At 41.2% G+C, this 21,183-nt stretch overlaps 1 protein-coding gene across 1 annotated transcript in view; it reads left to right on the top strand.

Annotated features, from left to right (window-relative positions):
* SDK1 (sidekick cell adhesion molecule 1) overlaps positions 1-21,183 on the top strand; it is a 416,654-nt gene that overhangs the window by 349,720 nt on the left and 45,751 nt on the right. Inside the window, exons 29-35 of the mRNA XM_074918870.1 lie at positions 601-795; positions 4,845-5,046; positions 7,062-7,165; positions 8,918-8,988; positions 13,857-13,992; positions 15,890-15,949; positions 17,969-18,070. Of these exons, the coding sequence (XP_074774971.1) occupies positions 601-795; positions 4,845-5,046; positions 7,062-7,165; positions 8,918-8,988; positions 13,857-13,992; positions 15,890-15,949; positions 17,969-18,070 (870 nt within the window). The remainder of the gene's footprint in view (positions 1-600; positions 796-4,844; positions 5,047-7,061; positions 7,166-8,917; positions 8,989-13,856; positions 13,993-15,889; positions 15,950-17,968; positions 18,071-21,183) is intronic.

The following is a 21,183-nucleotide window of genomic DNA, read 5'->3' as shown; positions in this document are numbered from 1 at the left end:
AGTGCAAAAGGCAGGAGCAAGCCTTTACTTGAGTAATGCAAAGGCTGCACGGTTTGGGCAATCCTGCTGCTCTGCAGCTGCAGAACCTTGAGTTTGAGACAATGCTGAAACTGAGAGGGCAGAACAGCCTGTGTACATACACATGCACGTGTGAGTGTGTGTGTATGCACATATGTGTAAGCGTGTGTGCTTGGATGGAAAGCTGAAACAGAGTGTTGTTTTGAACTGGCTCAACCAGGCGACATTAATTGCACAGACTCCGTTTGTTCCTTTGCCTTTCCAAAAAGGCACTAGCATGCTCAGAAAAGATTAAACTGGTTTTGTATCTTGTTGGTGTAAAGGACGGAAAGTGAAATCAGATAATCTTCAGCAGACCCTTGTGTGCTCCACTGTGTTTGATTTGCCTTGTAATGTAAGAGCCTGACTAGGGGGAGGGCTGCCATATAGCAGAGCTTTATAACGCTAAAGGAAGTAAATTACTTTGTTCTGGTCTCAGATAAACAAGTAATTATGATAAACTAATAGTTTTGATGCTCTGTTATCCCTGCCAGAAAAAAAATCCTAACCCTTTTCTCTCTGTCGCTGATGCTGTGATTTCAGGGTATCAGATTGCCTACCGTCTGGCCAGCAGCAGCCCTAACAAGTTCACAACGGTGGAGGTTGGCTCGACAGTCAGGCAGTTTACTGCTACAGATCTCACCCCTGAGTCAGCATACATCTTTCGGACATCTGCCAAGACCAGACAGGGCTGGGGGGAGCCTCTGGAAGCCACAGTGATCACAACAGAAAAAAGAGGTAATGCTTGCAGCCACAGGTTGAGGCACTTTGTTGCATGCCTTGGAGCCTGTGTTGCACTTAGGGGAATTTTAATAACAGGCTACAGCCTGTGCACCTCCTCCTTCTCACCCCATAAACCTGCCCCAAACCATAGCAACATCGTGATTTGAGAAACCTGGTGAGCAAGACAGACTTTTATGAGACACAGTTCTTCTAACCTGCCGGGCTGTTGGAGATTGATTTTTCCATCAGCTGCTATATTGGCCATATACAGCCTCCTTCTGCAGTCAGATCTTTTTTTCAGCTCTCTCAGTTTCTAGAAAGATTGCAGTCTTAAGAAAGTAAGTGATGGATGAATTATATTGATTAGGGAACACAAAATGAGAGGTGGTGCTGTTGCAGGGTTTCTCTACAGCTCCTCCATTGTACCTCAGTCCTGACCTAATGTGTGAGTAATTACTCTGGCCTTTCACTCCTGCACACTGGAACAGAGTGTTTGCATCTGTATTGCCCAGAATTTTTCTGCTTCTTGCATCAGCCATAAAATGGTTATGTGCATTCTGAATCTCCAATCAAATTCTGTTCTGTAGGGAATCTACTTGAATAAAGCAGGAGTTACATGTGTATGAATGAAACCAGATGCTTAGATACCAAACGTATCAAAATGTGAAAGACATATAAGGTATTACAGAATCTGGTCTGCATCACTGCTTGTTTCTAATGGTTTGGCTCACTTTTTCAGTCTTAGAACAGATCTCTCTCTACAGCTGCCAGTTAGAAAAATTATACTTTCTACTTGTGTATGAAGATTTTTATCTTATTTTAATTCAGAGCTAAAAGAGAATATATTGGTACAGAACAGGAGCGTGGGTTTTCCTCTGGTCTTGTGCCATATGCCATGTTCCACTGCAAAGCATGTATCTGGTCTCTCGAGCTAGCAAAGTCAAAACTAGCCAGGGTAACTTCACCAGCATCAATCCCTTGTGCATCACTGGATTTGGTGCCATGTGCTGCCCTTGACCCCTTCTGCTGTCTGGATATTGATCTTTAAGAAAACTTTTCTCTCAAAAATTAGAACCATGCAACTTTTGTGATTTTAAAAATCACAGTTTAGAGAGAAACACACTTCAGCAGCTAACTAGGGCAGACCCCCATAGACATCTTTCAACTATTATTAGCACTCGTGATCACTTGCATGTGGTTTTGTGCCTGGTCTTGGCTCTTGACCAAGACTTGCTCTACAATACAACCAATTATATTTACTTCTAGTTCTTAAAATGTGCCTACTAAACAATCTCTTGGTTTAGGTCCTTTCCAAACCTTGCAAATCATTTAGTGCAAAAGTAAGGATTTCCCCTGCTATTTGCCCACAATGTCTCCCTTATTATTTTCCTATAACACTTCAAAGAAGTGAGGACATTGGCCTGATGTTCAACCACCAGCAGTGAGGACCTGTGGGGTGCATTTCAACTACTTCTGGCCTGTCTGGCTGGTGTTAAAATCCCCACTGGCATAGCTCTCCGGGTCATGTGGAACCTTCCCAGTGCATAACAGTGTAGTCCTTAGAGAAAGAACCTCTAGAGCTGTATTAGAAAACTTACAGTGCCTCTACTAAAGATACTGTCCATCAAAGAGATTTATCAGTTCAGGGTTCCTTCCACCCCTGTCTGATTGCTGTCAAAGTGGAAGTTTAAAGTCCAACATGTGGAAGTTTTAAAAAAACCCACCATGCCCAATAATGTGAATACTCAAAGCTCAGAGCCTCTCCTTTTCAAAAAATGTGCTCAGATTTCTCAGACTGTGCACAAGCTGTTGCTGGATACACAATAGCTCAAGGCAGAACTCCCAGCTCCGCTGCAGGAACAATGATCCCTCGTTGTTATCAATGCTTTAGGGTTATCTTGAATAGGCAAGTCATAGTATAAAATGAACCCTTTCTCTTTTTGATGGATGTCTCTGCTGTGTCTCTATGCATGCTACGGAACCAAGTCCCAAGGCACTGAGAGTTAACTGAAGTGATCCCATATGTAAAGTGTAGAGAGAAGAATGTGTAATCTCACATCATCAAGATTGATATGAGGGGATGACAAAGAAATTTATCCAGTGCAGCTATTTGGCTAACAAGTAAATAAACAAACCAACCAACCTGAAGCTTCTATAAACGACAGCGAGTATTCTAGAGTGAAAATACATTTAATTTCCATTAATAAAAATGCATTGAATGTCCTCGATATTAAGGTAGCAAGGCACAAATATTCCCTTGAAAATTAGCAAAATTGGTCACTCTTGTTCGTTAAAATTCTTGGATAATCCCAATATAAATTTTTACATTTTACAGTGATACCTATGATTCACAGATCCCAAGCTGTGTTGTAGCTGCATTGTCCAGTGGTTCTTCTGTAGTGCCTTGAATCTACATAGTGGTGTGATACCCTCTAGAATAGTCAACACCAGTGATGCAGGCAGAACTGAGTCAAAAGACGCAAGAAATTAAAAATAGTCCATTCAGTCATATGGCCTGCACAAGCAGCTCACCTTAACATTTTCTTGTGGCTAAACTCCCATAAATAAACTCTTTATACTAATGTTTTTGTACAATCATTATTTTAAGATCTCCCTTTAGCAGCAGAAGGAAACCAGATCATGAGAGACTGACTGCAAGATCTGGCCTGCCCAAAACTGCAAGCTGGTTAAAGCTTATCAGCAGAGAGTATTAAATCCCTGCACGACACTCGCTTCCTCTGGTAGAATAACCCTGAATACCTGTCTCAGCCTGTCAGTGTAAGGCATTGACCTTTTGCATTGTACTCCGGCTCGCAAGCTGCTGGCACCGAGGGCTTCCTACAGCTAATAGCTTACAAATCTTTGGGCACTGATGTCAGCAAGAGCATGCTGCAGAGAAATGCCAAAACATACAGGAAATGGTTTTAGGGAATGGCAGGGAAATGAAGTGCTCGCCATACAGAGCCGTGAGGAAGCAGGCAGGCAGAGGTGTGTTTATGGAAACAAGTGCTGATGAAGTTGAATTGAATTGCTTCTCAAAAGCAAGTCACTGCGGTGTCTCCAATCAATTTCTGCTTTATTACATGCCACACATTTTAATCAAAATCAATAATCTTCATGATAAACAATTAAACAATTATTCCTCACTCTATAGAGTTTCTCTATTGAAATCGATGGAGTGCGGAGACACAGTGACGGGAAAGGAGATCTATATTGAAACAGTTGGGGATTGGCATGCTTACACTTGCATTACCATTCCCTGCCTCATCTAAAAGGTGTACGGTTAATTACTCTGGAGACGTCTCCCTCAGAGTTGGCACTGGCTGGTTTGACTTTGCAGGTTCAAGGTTAGTGGATATGAAGGGAAGAATTGTGGAGGTCTGGAAGTGAACTGCAGTAAGTACTCAAGCCCCAGATCCGCGCCGTCTCCAAGCTGGGGTTCGGAAGCAGCAGCAGCAGGAGCTGCTGATGGTTGCCCATTCCTTGCCAGAGAGACCTGGTGCAGGAATTCAGTATGGGCTGGAAGTCTGCTACACAACAGCCTTTTCCAGCTCATCCCTTCCTCTTCATACCTCAGCTGGGAAGCAGCTGGTGGAAGAGGATGCTACATAGCACGTTGAGAACATAGTCCTGTGGTACCAAGTAGTAAGCACAAGTTAAAAAGTGAACTAGTTTACAAGAAAATTCTGTCAAAAGAGCAATCGCAGGTAGAAGCATACCTGAGTTTCATTAAAGATTTCCTTGGTTTGCTTGGCTGTTGGTTCTAATGGTTCTTCCTGAATCCACCAGGCTAAGACACCCCCGCCACCCCACCCCCCAAATCTGAGGTCTGTTGCTACGAGGGTGTATATTCAATGGCGACCTTTTAGGCAGGGATATAAGAATCAGTTTTACTGTTCTTCTTTGCACTAAAAGGTTAAGAAATGGCTTGTATACTTCATGGGGCAAATCTGAATGTTCACTCTCCTGTGGCATTACTACAATGAAAATCTGATCAGGCTGCCAGGTTTTATGTGAGCTTGAATTTCCTCTCAAAGCAGTGCCAAATTATGGTTTAATTGCAGAACGACCAGCACCTCCCAGGCAGGTGATGACCCCCCAGAGCAATGTGTCGTCACGGAGTCTGCTGTTGAAGTGGGTCCCTGGAAGTGATGGATCTTCACCAATACGATATTTTACAGTGCAAGTGCGAGAACTGCCAAATGGAGACTGGCAGACCTACTCCTCTTCCATCAGCCACGAGGCAACATCCTGCATTATTGAAAGGTACCATATGATCCCAGGCTAGCATAAGAAATCCCACACTTCCCACTTCCAAAAGGAAGCTAAAGCAAGCATTGTTCAGCTTCACAGTCTTTTTGGGGGAGGTCAGGTTAAGCGAGGTCATTGTTCCCATTTTAGAGGTGGTGTTATGAACAGCAGTTGAGAGTTTTGCTGAAGGTCATGCAATAAATCTAATTAAAGTTGGATGGCAGTGCCTCTTTTTGAAGCCCTCCCTGAAAGCTCAGCACCGTAGATAACGCTGCTCAGGCTGAACCATATGTAGCTACACAATGCTCTGTAAAATACAACTAGTTAAAAATCCTTTCAGTAGTGACTGATGTTAAAATCCACTTTCAATGCTGCATTGCAATTATCTCTATATAAGCTCTTCCAGATGAAATGAGAACCATTTTTATCTGTATTTTCCATACCGAAGTTTATAGATAGCATCAGAATGTTTAAACTTTGTTATTCAGGGTTCATTATATCCTCAGCGATGCTGTGGTAATTAAAGTCCTTGTAACATCTGTAAAAGCGATTGAATGTCTATGAGAAGGTACTTGTTTTGCTGTCCATTTCCTTTGTTGACGAGCTAGTACAAATCAGATTATTCCTAAAAGACCGTGAGCTTTCGAGAATCGAGTATTCAAAGCATTCACATACAGATTTTTCAGGTCTGTTATAAAAACATCAGTGGCTATGGTATATGGCAGCTCGGTGGTCATGTGCCAGAAGATACAGATACAGTGCTGGTTTCATCTAACTGTGAAGAAAAAAGAAAACTTGACAATTATGGGTACAAATATAGACCTGGTTCATTGACCTCGGAGGTGTTATACTCACCCTGAATTACAGCCAGTATCCTTCCAGTCAAAACCTGTAAAATCAAGGAAACCAAGTAGGTCATTTAAGCTTGACATTGGCATTACTGAAAGCAAAAGATCAAGAAAGATAATTCAAATTATTCAAGTTGCTGTAGGTAAGTAATGGTGTCCCAATAGGGTGGCACTACTGTAAAAAATTTCTTCTCCCCCTTGCTAAAAGCATTTTCCTGTGAACGTCCAGATGAGAAGTACATGCTTGATGTGAGAGTGCTGCCCATCAGAATGCATTATCCCTTGATGTTTAATCATTTCTTGCAAGTAACTTTACTTGGGTTTGTAGTCAGTGTTACATCTGCCAGCTGATGGCTAGACACTACCAATTAATTAGCTAAATCCCCTGTAACTTACAGCTCTGCATTTCCTATCCTCTGCATGTGAGTCAAAAGGCAGCCTCCCCACCCCTTCCCCTGCCAAGCCAAGACAGAAGAATCTTTACGAAGGTTATGTCAGCTGGAAATCACTCTTTGCATATCTTAAAGCACTGCATAGATAAAAGAGCTGCAGGGAGCCTGTTGTTACTGTCTTTATTAAATAATCCAGGTAATAGCATTAATTTGAAATTCGGTAGGAATAAAATGCACTGATCAAACGGTATGGTCTAAAGGATTAGTGAGAAGGTGGGCGCTCTGAATTCCAGTGCCTGCTGCGTGCTGGCTGACCCTGGGCCATTACCTGCCTCCTGTCTACCTGTCAGCCCCATCTCTGCTCTGAGGATGAGCTGACCCACAGATCTGTTTTGAGGCTATCTCAGGCAAACCACCCTGAAAGCCAGGTTTTGCATAGCCATGCAAAATTTGAATAACAGCACGTCTTGTCCTTTCCAACAAACCCCAGTTGGAGGCTGCCCCATGAACTCCAACTTCATGGCTGTTTTCTGGAGCCCAGTCCAGCTACGAATCCATGCATGTTTTCAGGAACTTCAGGCCAGCGGAAATCTGAGAAGATGCTGATGGCAGCAAAGGCACAAACACCCCCACATCATGAGGAAACTGGGGGAGGCTGCAAAGAAAAGGCGGCGTGGAGAAGAGACAAACTGCTCAATGACCAATGGGCAGATTCTCTGTAGAGGCTTTGTTCTGAGGCAAGTTGTGATGATGTGGGGAGATTTCATTCCTTATTTTTTACATTCCACAGCTTGAACCCGTTCACTTCTTACAAACTGCGAGTGAAAGCAACCAATGACATCGGAGACAGTGACTTCAGTGCGGAGACTGAGGCGGTCACGACTCTTCAGGATGGTAAGTGAGGAGGAGAGGCACGCTGGGGTCATCACTGTGGGATGGGCACTCCCTGGTGCTCCTGGGTTTGCTGGACCCACTGCTATATGTTTTCCAGTGGGACTGTGGAGTGAAAATTCAACATCCAATGCAGTTTTGTTCATAGGAGATTGATACAGGTAGTAATGAGATGTGGCTGAATTAATAACAGGCAGCTTTAAGTGTCCTGCTGTGCCCTCTGATAATGAATCATACTTTCAGGAGTCTCAAAATGGAATTAAACTCCGTTTGATTGGCTTCCAAACTCTGCACTAACCATTATCTTTGCAGAAATTGAATAATTTACAAGAGATCATTAAAAATAAATGTAGAACCATGCATACATTTGAAGAAGTTTCTTCAATTGTTTTCACTCACAATCCACATCAGTCTGCAATATGGCAAAATTGCTGAGGTATAAGTAAGAAAGAGTATGAAGCTCTTGGAAACATGAGCATTTAATGCTGCAGATCAGGACTAATAAACTGTGAATGACATTGACAAGGCTTTTATTTTTAGCCTTAGAGATCAGCTTCTAATTCCTTGATTGTATAAAGTCAGTGCCTGAATGCAGAAGTAGCTCTGATGTCTTGAATGGAGAAAAGAACTCTGCAAACTATGAAAAAACATCAGTATTTACCCTTAGTCTGGGAAATGGTGTAATACTGGGATACATAAATATGTATATGAACATATATATGGTGCTAGGAATTAGCCAGTGTTTCATACAGCTCAAGGAATGACTGGTTAAATATGACATTGAGATATAAAAATAGGAAATGGTTTTACAAAGGAATGTTTAAAGAATGTGATCTTGGAATCAGAAGAACAGAGGACAGAGCTCAGGAGTGTCCTAAGTTAAACAAGAACCCATGTAATACTTGAATAATGTGCCTAGCAGCCTTTTAAAGACATCCTGACTCTCCACCTTCCTGAACAGCAGCTGCTGTATCAGTGCAGGCTGTAACTGGTACTAATGAGGCAGCACTGACTCACTGTTTCAGAATTTAAAATTTTAGTTTCAATTCTCTTTGAATTTAACTACAGTGAATCCAGAGTTGTGCTTGGCCTCCTCATAATACAATGGGGAAACACTGTGAAAGCTTCTCACCTCCTTAACAAACTGAACATTTATTCTGCTGAGCAAACCTGGTGCTGCCACTAGAGCATTGCGCTGTGGAGGCCTGTCAGCTCCTGATAAGCCTTCCCTTCTTCGTATCTGAGCTGCTATAGTGTATGTGCTAAAGGCCATGGGCACAGGAATGGGTTAACCCATGGTAAATCAAGCTGTTCTAACTAAAATAACCTGTGACTATGTGACACAAACTCCTAAAACCAAGGTGGGCTTGCCCCAACAGTGGCAAAAATATAACGAAAGATTTGGGAACAGTTTGCTTATTCTTTCAAGCATGCACGCAGCTGGTTTAACTTTTAAATGTGTATTCAGTTGTTTGAGCAACTGGCATGCTGAAGCTTCCTCCAGATTTATGCCCTCAGCTTTTCTCTTATTCCTGCTGAAGTTGCCAAGGCCACGGGTAGAGCAAGGGATGTACAAGAAGTGGCTGCCTTCTGCCTGGATTGCAATATTCATATCCACCGCATTGCTTTTGAGACCTACCACATAGTGGGATAGAAGATTTCTTTCAGCAGTGAAGAAAGAGAATCTGATGAATAAAATCTGCCTGTTTTCTACCCTGTTGCTGTAACTGCTTTGGTGACCTTTATCTTGTTTAGTTCCAGGTGAACCACCCAGTTCTGTGTTAGTAACTCCACACACGACTTCATCTGTCCTTGTGCAGTGGCAGGTAGGTAAAATGAAAAATTTTGATGTTTCTGGAACAATTTGGGGTTGCTTTGACTTGTTGACCTTAATAGTACATTGCAAGGGACATATTCCTGAGCTGGAAGTATTGTAGTAAAGTTGAAGGACTGAAGCTACCTCCTTATTTTCCTGATCTAGGCATATATTTGACTGACGGGTGGAGATTTCTGGCAGTTGCTTTTCCTTTGTTGCCTCATCAGGGAAAACTTGGGAGGTAAAGGAGTTTCTGTAGTGATGCCCAAGATCATTACTTGCACCGATTCTCCTATCCTTTCACTGATATCAATAGATGTGCATCTTTACATTGAAAACATTCGACAGAATGTGGCACTGGTAAAGATCAGGTAATCAAAAGCTCCCTTTCGTTCACATCGCATACTGCCTTCTTCAGCTGCTGAAATAATCGGAAGCGCATGCTGTGCCTGAGATCCTGTTCATACCTTTGAGGAACTACACATGCCCTTTTGGCTCTTTGAGGGCTAAAAATTGAGATTTCTTCAGAGAAAAGAAAGGAAATTTGAGCTCTCCATATCTCCGAGTTGGATGTGAAAGTATTCATGCCAAGTCTGCGTTTTATATAGGCATTTCCTCTGCCTTCCTTTATCTTTCAGTACTGGCCTCCTGGGAGATGCTGGAACATTTTGTGACCCAGTGCCTGAGGCTTCTTTTTGTGGAGTGAGCATTAATGGAGGGAACCCAGTGGGGTACTGCACGTTATCCATAACCTATCCTGGAAAGCCTCTGCCCACCCTGCTCCTGAGACAATGTCCCACAATCATAATAAGGATAACTTTGGACAGATTGCATTATAGTGAAAAATGTACATACGCGTTTACAGTACAGATGGGGCTCCTTGCATTTTTGGAAAAAAATATATGTATGAGGGTCTGTTTATTGCTATGCAGCAGCACTTTAAAAATATGCCTGGCTGTACTGCTGGGTTGCTGGCCCAAGTTCATGCAGCATAATCCTAAGCAACAACATTGCTTACAGCATGTTGAACAAATAGAAGACATGTCGAACAGTTTTACCAAAGGAGTTATGGAGAGATGTAAATCTACCATCCCCACCTACAAATAAAGCCCACAGTGAAGAAAAAAAGTATACAAAGAGAGGACAAAGAGGATGTGAGGCATGATGTACCACAGAAATCATTCCCCCAATTGACTGATTATTGGTGTGTAGTTAATGTGAAATAGGTGGTTGTTTAGGTAATTGGATGCTTTTTATTTCATGAAAATGAAATGGGGTTGTTGTGCCAGAGCCATCTCAAGGGAGTTGTGGGCGATTATATGTCATTACTACATGTATATTAATAGGTCCTGGTAATTCAGCCGTACTATATTTTTCAAATAAACAAAAATCTTCAAGTCCCACAATAGCCTCCAATTAAGAGGAAGTTTCACAGCAGTGTCTAAGAAATAATGTAAACTGAAAACAGCAGTCAAGCTAAATGGGAGAGTAGATTTCCAAGCAAAGCTAAATTTTTAACTTTGAGCTGTGTTAATAATTCACAAAACAAACTCTAGATGCCCTATCTGTGCTTTCAGCTGCTTGGTCCAATCAGTCCATTATTTTTAAATTTAAAGTAGGGAGAAAATAAGTAATTTCCATTGAGGTCTGTTGCATCAATAATGCAAGGTTATTTCAGATGTGCGGGAGGATCTTACAGTTAACATCAGGATCATGTACTGCTTCTGTCTTAGAGATAACAATTATTCAAACTTACATTTTAGTCTTTTTTTAATTTTTATTTTTAAACAGCACAAAAATGTTTCTCTTACTTCTGTACAACATTACAGGCTGCCACTCATAATCGTTTTACCTATTTCAGCAGATCCCTTAGGCCTTCCTACAAAATCCTAAATAATCCACTACATCAAAAGCAGAGTTTTGTCCATGAAAGACAGATAGGAAGGGGAAGACCTGACCTTTTAGCAGAGTACCCTTTTCAGGAAAGAATCATCATTTCCATGGCAAGGAGAAAGACAGTTTTCAAGCCATTTATTTTCTGAGCTTTCCTGTCATAAATTTAAAGGAAGGAAAAAATGGGGAATCACATGAAAGCATAAGAAAACAATGCCTGCTATCAACAAATCAGTGTTGTACCACAATGAGGAAATAAGCTTTATCTGGTAGGCAGTTACATGACAGAGCAGGGAGTAACAGTCTCTTTCTCAGCTTCAGCAGTGTTTTTTCCTTTTAAGATTCTGTAGGATATTCCAGCTAAACTTTTTTTTTATGTATTAATAGTTAAAATAGGAAAACACATTGAATCTTTCCAAGAGAACCTTTCTTCTAGGTAATAATTAACTGAAATACGAATCCATGTAATGTTCACAGTATTTATTTTTTTTCATGATGTGAAGTTTATTTCCGTGCTGGATAGGCTTTGTTTTCTTGCAGCCTCTCTCCTCCTGCATGGTGATGCACTCAAGATGTATCTTGGTGGGACAGTGCCTCCCTTTACCCTGTCTCTGGGGGAGGCAGCCCTCATGCTTTGCATTGTGACTCCTTACTGCCAGGACAGAGTGAGGCAAGGGTACTGCCATGCCATCACATGCCCTTCTCTGCTATAAGGCACAATCAGGGCTAAAGCAACTTCAGTATCATATGGAAAACAAAAGAGGAAAATCAGGATATTGAAAAAGAAAAAAAAAAAATCATAATAGACATACTAGTAATTGCCAGTAAACCATATCTCATCTTTTCCACCTTGAAGAGGAGAACGTTTCAGCTGGCCTATGAGTGATCATGTCATCAGGCAGCCCTGGAAAAGGCTGTCACTTTGTTTGGTCTGTTTGCTCAGCCCCTTGGACCAGGGGCTCGATCTGAGACAAGGAAAGGCTGTTGTTCAAGAAGTTGATTTATTTGCCTTGTAAAATGGAATCTGAGAGGGAATATGATTGCCCTTTTTAAAATACATCACAGGAGTAAACACCCATGGGGAGAAGAAAAATTTAACCCAAAAGGCAATGTTAGCACAGGAACAAACGGTTATAAACTAGCTATGAATAATTTAGATTAGAAATTAGATGAAGGTTTCTAACCGCCCAAGTAGTGAGGCTTGGAACACTTTCTGGTAGGAATACTGGGAAGCAGAAAAATCAGCTTCTTTTTTGGTGGAGGTTGCTCTGTTTATGAAAAGGACTTTAAGAAGGTGACTTTCTGCAGTCTTGAGGACCTAGTCCTGATGATTCTTGAGGTCCATCACAATCCTCTATTCCTAGATCATTCTGCAATGCAGATGCTAAGTAATAGTGAAAAGTGGTCAGAGCTTCTCCAGAGGATGGAGCATGATGGATTATGAAACAATGACGAGTGATGAAACCGTAATGCAAGTAATGCAAGAATCTATTTGATTGCTTTCAGCAGGCTCTGGGCAAGACAACAGCAAAAGAAGGCAGCTTCTTGCAGAAGAAGTTTTTGCTGCTTTTCCTGGTAGCTGTGTAGCATTCTTATTCTCTGGTTCACATAATTTTCTTTTTTGGTTTCCATAAACTGTGATCTTTCTACTTAATTTCTTCAGCCTTCACCCAAAGCAAAGTCCTTTGCACTGAGACGAGAGAGCCCTCTCTCTCTTCTTGCCATCATAATGAAGTAATGGAAAATTCTTGTCATTTGTGGTAGTAGTATGTTAGGTTATTACCAAATGTCTTCCTCTTTCCTGTAACAATAATATTTTTTCATTATAATTACATGTGATATTAATTTCCATCGTGACAGCGTTTCACACCACAGGTTAATTTTTCCACAATGGACAGAAGGTTTTCCTTAGTAAAGTTCTCAAGACTGCTAGGGATCTTTCTGGATTAAAGGCAAGATCATCATTAAAATCCTTTTCATTTATACTTTCAGCCCCTTAAATTTCAGTACAAGAATCTTTAGAAGATAAATGGCTCAGGGCATCTTTTCTTCTCTGCAGTTCTTAGCCTGTATTAGACTCATGAGAGTAATTTTTTTCCCAAACACGAAGAATCCCTTTGCTTGCCTCTATTTAAGCAAGCCGTTCAGACAAAAATCTCATTTTCAGTGTACTGGTTGTATATCTTTATCTGAAGGAAGATGTGAGGGGCTGCTGAAGAATCCTTGCTGAGGTACTATGTCTTCAAGCATCTTCCAGCATGTGTCAGAAGGAAAAAACCTCATCTCTGAGCCAGCCCAATGGCCATACTCCAACCTGTTATGGAGGACACCTGGGTTTGCCTGTAGGACTGGACTTATGCAACACACCGGAGTCCATCATACTGCAACTCCTCTGTAAATGCTTCTCTGAGGCTATTACACCTATTTTCATCTTCCTAATTAAAGCCAGAATACATCAATTCTTTGTTATTTTCTCATCAGTCTTTCAGTAAAATAATACTAAATGAAGAATGGTCTATGACTAGTCCCCAAGGAAAATAGCCACTAAAGAAATTCTGTCTTCAACAAAATAATTTCTTTCTTTTCATCTCTGAAGAAGTGAAATACTGGCTTGCTGTTCCACTGTTGGTGGCCAGCAACATGCATTTTCAGGGACATGCTTATTTATAATCTTTAACACACATAAGTTTCTGTGAACCAAGAAGGAAAGGAGCTTAGCTCTTAGTGTAGTGCATCAGGTATCAATTTTTAAGTAAAGATCCTTTTGTAATTGCCACAGCTGAGTGGCAAAGCCATGATCAAAGTTACCTTTAACTTGTTGTTTTCAAATCACACAGACTTTGACCCTGTATATTACTAATGGTTATTTTCACCAGAGCGCAGTGTCCCTTCTCACAGGACCAGTGTCAGCTACTGCCTATTGTGATGGATGTTTGTTGCAATGCACATCTTAACAAGCCTGTTCTTTGTGTGAATGTTTTTCAGCCACCCAAGGCTGAGAGTCTAAATGGCTTGCTGCTGGGATATCGGATCTACTATCGAGAGCTGGATTACGACACTGGATCTGGAACAGAATCCAAAACCATACAGAACCCTTCAGCTTTAAGAGCAGAGCTCACACGTAAGCCTGTGTTTTGAACCCTATAATATCCCAGAATGGTAATTTGTTGTTATACAAGACACTCTAGACCCTCTTGCCCCATGGAAATAAGACACAATTGTGTCTAAGAGTGCTGGGGATAATTTAGCTTTCACACAATCAGGGTGTAGATGCTGAAAAATGCTAGTAACTTGTGTCTGATCAGCATCACTTGTAAGGGTTCATGCTAATCTATGCCAGCATGCTTGAGTTGATGTTCTGTCCCTCATGTATCCTCTGATTTCCTGCTTTCTGCTACCTCCATTTCATGATTGCCCCAGTATACTTTGCTCAGCCATCAGACAAAAAAAGAGAGACTTCATTTTCCTCGGCTCAGAACCTTTTTCTTTCTTGCTATTTTTAATAGTTTTTATAACTGACATTTTGTTTTTCTTTTTGCAGTATAAGAAAACAGCCGAGGAAAAGTTTTAAATAGAATTTTTATAATTTCAAAGTGTTTCTCCCTATTTTGGAAGAAAATAGCAAAAATGAGCAAGAATTTTAAGGCATATGCTTGCCATGTTAGTCACTGGGATTTTTGGCTCATGGAAAGAAGGTGGAGAGGTAGAGGAATAATAGAAAAATGAAAAGGATTTTTAGACAAAGGCTAGAAAGGAAATCAGAGGGAAGAATAGGCAGAATAAGATGATGGGAGGCAAAGATGTGAGCACTCAGTAGCCTGACAGGTATGGTCCAGCAATGAGACCTGCTCGTGGAGGGACCAGCTTTTGTCCTGTTTGATGTCAGCGGAATATTCAGAATAAGATAATACTCACTTTAAGAGCAGCAGAATAGGGTTGGCTGAGACTATTTTAATATCTTACATCACTTCCATGTTTCCCTGAGCCCGTAAAAGTGGTTTCTACAAAAGCAGGAGTGATTTTTGTGGGGGTGCAGGAAAAGTAGATGCTTTAAATGTAACCCAAGGACATAACTGACCTTGCTTATAAGGTCAGCAATGAATGAGACTTCTCAGCCTTCACCGAGTTTTAACCAGGACAAAGTAGAGATGGAAAGCTCCTATAGGTGTAGGTATGCATAAGGGTTTTTCTCCAGACAAAAGCTGAATGACTATGTATATTATCATGAAATAATGCCTCTGGATGCTCTCTAGTCTCACAAGCCAGGGAGTCATTGAAACCTACCACTTTCCCATCTTCCCTCTTCTTGGCTGGCCCTGCAGCTATGTTCCCAATAGCTGCAGAGTAGAAAAAAAACATACTGTGTACCTCTCCAGGGAGTCAAGAAAGAGAGAAAGGGGTGGAGTTAAGTGTATTTTAAGAGAAATTTCCTTCTTTCTCCTCATAATGTGACAATTCTCACCTTAGAACACCTCTGTTCCTCACTGACCTGCAGTTTTGCACAGCTTAGCATATTATTACAATTCACTCACAGCAGGAATATTGAATTCTATAAGTGAAACTGTGGGAAATCTAACACACATTTAAAGAAACATGTCCTGTCCTATTGTAAGTGTTCGCTCTTTGTGGCCCATGTTCCAGGGCTTTACCCTGCAGCTCTTCAGGTTTTGAATTTTACATGTTGAGAAATAAGGATGTAATACAGTGCTGAGTTTCCCCCCTAGAAAATGTTTAATTTTTACTCATTTGCTCTATTTAATCTAGGAGTCAGGACATTTCTGTGTTGTATATTTGTAAGATTCTCTGTTTGAGGAGGAAATGAAACAGCCCCGTGTGAGTGAGATGCTTTTGATGTGTTACGAGAGAGTGATGTGATTTTATTGCCCTTCAAGGTATAGTCCTGAAGCTCACTGTGTGTGTGTGTGCTGCATCATTTGCCTCTGTCTCTGCTGTACATCATTTGCAATAACTATTTCCTTGCACTGTAACAAGCTTTCTGCTTTGCTTACCCTGAATAGCCCAAAGCAGCTTCAAGACAGTGAACAGCAGCTCTGCATTAACGACGTATGAATTAACACGTAAGTGCACATTGCCTTTAGATGAGACTCTTTATAATGGTTCAAAATACACTATAGGCAAACTCCTATGGTTCTCCTCAGTGGATCTAGCAGAAATCAACACAGATTAATGATTCTGCTTTCTTGAGTTTCTTTTTCTTTAAGCCTTTGCTTTCCCTACATCAAGAGACATTGATGATGCAAGTAGGTAGCTGTTGTAAAAATGTGGCTGCTGGGAAGGTAAAACATTATTGACTGTAACAACCCAGTATTGCTGACGCTAAATGAATTTTGATTCGCTTGCTACATATTTTGCAGTCCATCTGAGTTTAGCTGTATCACATCATTAGTCCTATGATTCAAGCATTGCGATGCTCCCGCATTCCATGGAGTAGGAGGCCAGTTTAGAGAGGGCCCAATGAATTTATGTGCATCTCCAGAGGTGTTTTCAATTGGAAATGAATAAAATAGCATTCGACAGAGTTAAAAGGCAAGTTGCTTTGTGGTGATGATGGTTCACTAGATAGGTTTTGCCCAAGGCTTTTGAGTCACAGATTGTGATGGGCTGAAAAAAAAAAAAAAAAAAAAATGAAGCCCTATCCCCAGTGAAACTTGCATGCATGAACTCTCTTGTGTTCCATTTTCTTCCACATCCAGTTAACACTAAAATCTCCCTTGTGGCTTTTCATAGCAGCAATTAAAGTTTCCCAGTACAAGCTGCCCAGTACTATATCCTATATATCTTACTAGTTTTTTGTTTGTTTGTTTACAAACTTACCATCATTATTGCTGATTTGCTTGCTACATGTTTTACAGTCCATCTGAGTTTAGTGGTATCACATAAAAAAATTAGTGATGTCTCAGATATCATTTACAGTATGCCTGAGACTGGGTAATGATGCTGGACATTGAGTTAGATATAGGAGCACAACTCTTGTAAACACTTCCATGAAACTGAAATTAGATGAACCTGTATGATTAGGCTTATTGAACCTTACCAAACTGATGGCATACTGTCAGCCACAGAGTCAAGGGGACTATCCAGTTCATAGATAGCAGAGAAAATCATTGGCAAAGGAAGAAATTTGGACCCCTGGCCATGCGTGTCTTAATTCAGCGCTCATTTAAATAGGGCAATTTATATTATTGATTGCTCTCTTACTCTAATTTCACTATTAAATATTGTCGATGATAAATATTTCTGTTAGGATTGATTCTTTCATCCTGAAAATGCAAAATAGGAAACTGCTCAGGCGCTGCCCCCCCTAATGATGTTGACACGATTATACTCCACCCTCGTTTGCAGCTGCTAATTACCCTCATACAGTTGGTTTTTCTAGATATTTTTATGCTGTTCTCACTCTCCTACCTCATCTGTCAGAGTAGTTTCTGTAAGTCAGCAAAAGATTTGGTTGCCTGGTGGCCAAATGGAGTCCAGATTTCAAATTCTCTTTTCTCTCTGTGATTGATGTTCAGACTGTGGTCTCCCTTTGAAGGAGAAAGATGCCCATGCAGTTCTTTGAATGGGACTCCAGATTCCCCACAGCAGATCATCTTCTGCACCCTACCCACTTCAGCTGTGACATTCTTGAGCAGTGCAGTTGCTACATGACTCCCTAGATGAAAGTCCCTAGGGTTAGGCAAAGGCTTGGGCCGTGTTCTTTCCTACCAGTAGAGATCAAAAGGAGCCCATATATTGAACATTCCAAGCAAAGTCCTGCCTTTTTCTGTCATTAAGAATGACCTAGAGATGTTGCTGTAGGTAGTTACCCATCAGGAATGATTCCTCTTACTGGAGCAACACCATGAGGAAACACTGGAAAATTCTGCCTATTTCTTTGCAAAGATCTTTCACAATTATGCAAAACCTGCTATTATGTATGAATTAAGGAAGGATGGAAGTAGGCATTGCACTATTGTACTGTTCTAATGCTAAGTTTCACCTGAGAGAAGTACGGTGATAAAGAGGTGATGGTGTCTAAAAAATATCTGTAATATAGTATAAATAATAGTATATAATGTAATATTTTACATTTTCAGAGCTGAAGAAATATAAGAGATATGAAGTACTAATGACAGCATATAATGTAATCGGTGAGAGCCCTACCAGTACACCAGTGGAAGTGTTTGTGGGTGAAGCAGGTAAGTAAAAGGAAGATTAGTTGATTTTGGTTTTATAGTACCAGCATGTTTTAGTATTCTCTAGGTAGTATTTAATATTTGTCCAGGAAAGAGATGATTTAAAAAACTCCCCAGTCATGATCACTAACAGTTTTTTTGTAGCGCCCTCTCCTGTAATGGTTTGGCACTGATTGTTTCTTGCTTTGAAAACCAGTTGGTCTACACCAATAAGGGAAGAAAGGGCATTTGAGAGAATGAAGAGAAAATATTTTTGGAGTTGCAGGAGGATGACTGTTCATACCAAATTAGCTTGAGGGAAAAATTGACTCAAGTTAAAGAAGTGAAAAGTGGAGCACAGGAAAGCCACAAGGGAAAAGAAACAAAACTACAAAACAAGGGAGACTTGGAAAGCTGGTTCTTTTATTTTATAGCTCTCTGTGTAGAGACGTTGCCTGTGCACCACACTTTGCTGTATTTTTATGCTCTTGAATTCAAGAAGACACTGTGTCTAGTATAATGCTAGCTTTGGAAGCACAGATGATGATTACTCTCAGGAATATGCCGACTCTATAGCTGCATCCAGCCTCTACAGAAGCTGAGGGTCAGTGGCACTATTCATGCCTTTACTTATTAAGGATCTAGTGCATGAATCCAGGCTGTATTTATGAAATGTAACTAGCTGATCATTTTGAAATCCCTCCATTGGAAGGCCAGAAGCAGAAATCAGGACGAGACAGTTAACTAGACACTTCTTTGAATGCTCTGTGAAACAGGTGATTTTGCAGAGCCCAGATAACCCACAACTGAATCTGTTGTTCTTCGTAACTCTAGCTGAGAAGCACAGGACTGGAATAGCTGATGTCTTTCTCACAGCCACGACGGTGGTGCCGTATTTATGGTGACCCCAGCTGGAGAGAGGCTGGCACCGAAATAGTTGTTAGTTATGGTATCAATTTCTGCAGCAGCATCTTTTGAAGCTTCGAACAAGAATAGGCAACACGCACCCTCCTATTGTTCAGTCTGCCGCCGTGAACGAATCTGATTACACTTTTGTTCTTCTGTCTCAAGGCTAGGATGTAGAAGCTATCAAACCCAGTACTAATTCATTTTATTATTATTCATTAAATATTCTATTGCTCAAAACTAAGCAAAGTACTTTTTTTTTAAAACGCTACTGCACGTTTTTTTAAATTCTACTTAACCTTTCCATTTCAAATGTGGTGTAACATTCACTATCTTTTTCTGAAAACATCATAAATTAATCAGAGCAGCATTGTTCTGGAGAGACAGCTGGCAATATTTACTTTTTTTTTTTCTAGTTTGCTGCTGCTCCATCTAACTTCTGCAACTGCAGCAAAGAAAGCCCCAAGTGGAGCCAACTGTATCTGGCTTCAAAGTACATTTTTGTTTCAGAGCTAAATATCTCACTGCTGCAAACAGAGCCAGCACATGCATTTGTACACATGTACACAGCACAGAAAACCAGCTGGGGAAAATGAGGAAATGCTGTTATATTGTGAGTTTTAATCCTGTGGTCCAGGTCTTCGTTATCATAATTCAGACAGGGAACACAGCACAATGGAAGGAGCCAAACTTGGGAGGAAACGGAGATATCCAGGAGGCTTTCTTTCACAGGCAGGGTTGGTACATCTGAAGTTGTAGCATGACTCAGATGGTTTTGTAGAGATACTGGATTTACCTCTGGTTAGGGACAGTCCAGGTTCATGCGGTAGAAATGATGAATGTAGGATCTTCCTGGCAATTTTCACTCTTGTTGTGTGAAGTTATTATGCTTTGTTATATAACTGCCTCTTCCACCTCCAGAACTGGCTGTGATTTATACTGTGAGTAAAGTGATTGGAGCTGGTATTGCAATTTAAGTTTTAAATTGATTTGTGACACCTTTGAGTTAAAGTGTGCTGTGGAAATACAAGTTTTTGTTGTTGTTGTTTGCTTGATGTTCTTACCCACGATAAAGGCTGTTAAGCAGCAACCTGGAAAAAATGGGTCTGCTTAGCTTCAGCAATAGGGCATCCATGTTAAAAATAGAGAAAAACCTTCCCAATAAACAAGAAGTGCTGACAGCACAGGCATAGCACTGAACACAAAATGACTGAAGGGGACCAGTCCCCGGTCTGAAGGCCCCAGATAACTTACATTTCAGTACTGTTAAACGGTGCTTCATTCTGCCGTAAGGGCTGCAGTAATTCTGGTAGGCGCAAGAACATTCCTCTTTCGGTTGTAAAAAGGAATATACAGCATGCATCTTGGGGAAAACGTGCTGGGTTTAGGCCAGCTAAGTCAAAATACCCAATTCTGTGCAGTTCTGGTGGGTGTTTCATACAGCGTGGGGCACCTGGAAATAATACTGACAGTTGATGTGCTGTTCAGCTTCTATGTCTGGTGCAGCCAGATGAGCAATGCAGAAGAGGAGTGTTTGTAATTCCTTCCTGCCCTCTTGCACTCTTCCTTGTTAGATTTGAAGATTTTTTTCCTATCATCGTACCTGGATTTTTACAATAAAAACTCTAGTAGGCAAAGGAGCTCCCTGCCAAACTTGGGGGGAAAAAAAAGCCATTAAAACCAACCTTCTGGCAGTTTTGCCAATCAAACAAGTAAAAAGCACCCGAATGGGGAGTTTCTCTTCAAGCCCTGGAGTGCTGTTGAGCTGCACCCCAGCTGACAGCCTCCTCAGGCAGCCGGAGCACTCGGGTCTCACTTGCCTCTGGCTGATGGGCAGGGGGAAGTTCTGGGGGGGAACAACCTGCTGGTAGGCAATGGGCCAGACCTGAGTAGCAGAACTCTGTATCCTGACTTGCCTGGTGAAGAAAGGAGCTGGATACAAGTGTTTTGGGTTTTTTATTTTTGCTACAGGTGGAGCAAAATCTTTTGCTTGTTACAATAGCCCATAAGACGAAAGCTCCAGCAAAGGCTCCATTTTGAGCTCTACCTGGATGTTTGCAAAACTCAGAGGAGTGGAGAGCAATTCTTCCCCATGTCAGGAGAACGGGCTGGGAGTCCCTATGCTCAGTGCAGCCAGGAAAGATCGATGCCTGTTCAGTCTGAACAGAGCCTGTGTCCTTCCCCCACCTGCCTCAAGCACCTGGATCCCTCTCCTCGGTGGACCAGAAAAT

This window comes from Athene noctua, chromosome 15 (genome assembly GCF_965140245.1).
Source record: "Athene noctua chromosome 15, bAthNoc1.hap1.1, whole genome shotgun sequence".
NCBI lineage: Eukaryota > Metazoa > Chordata > Aves > Strigiformes > Strigidae > Athene > Athene noctua.
The sequence above is the reverse complement of the archived record's forward strand: the minus strand, read 5'-3'. Positions and strand labels throughout refer to the sequence as shown.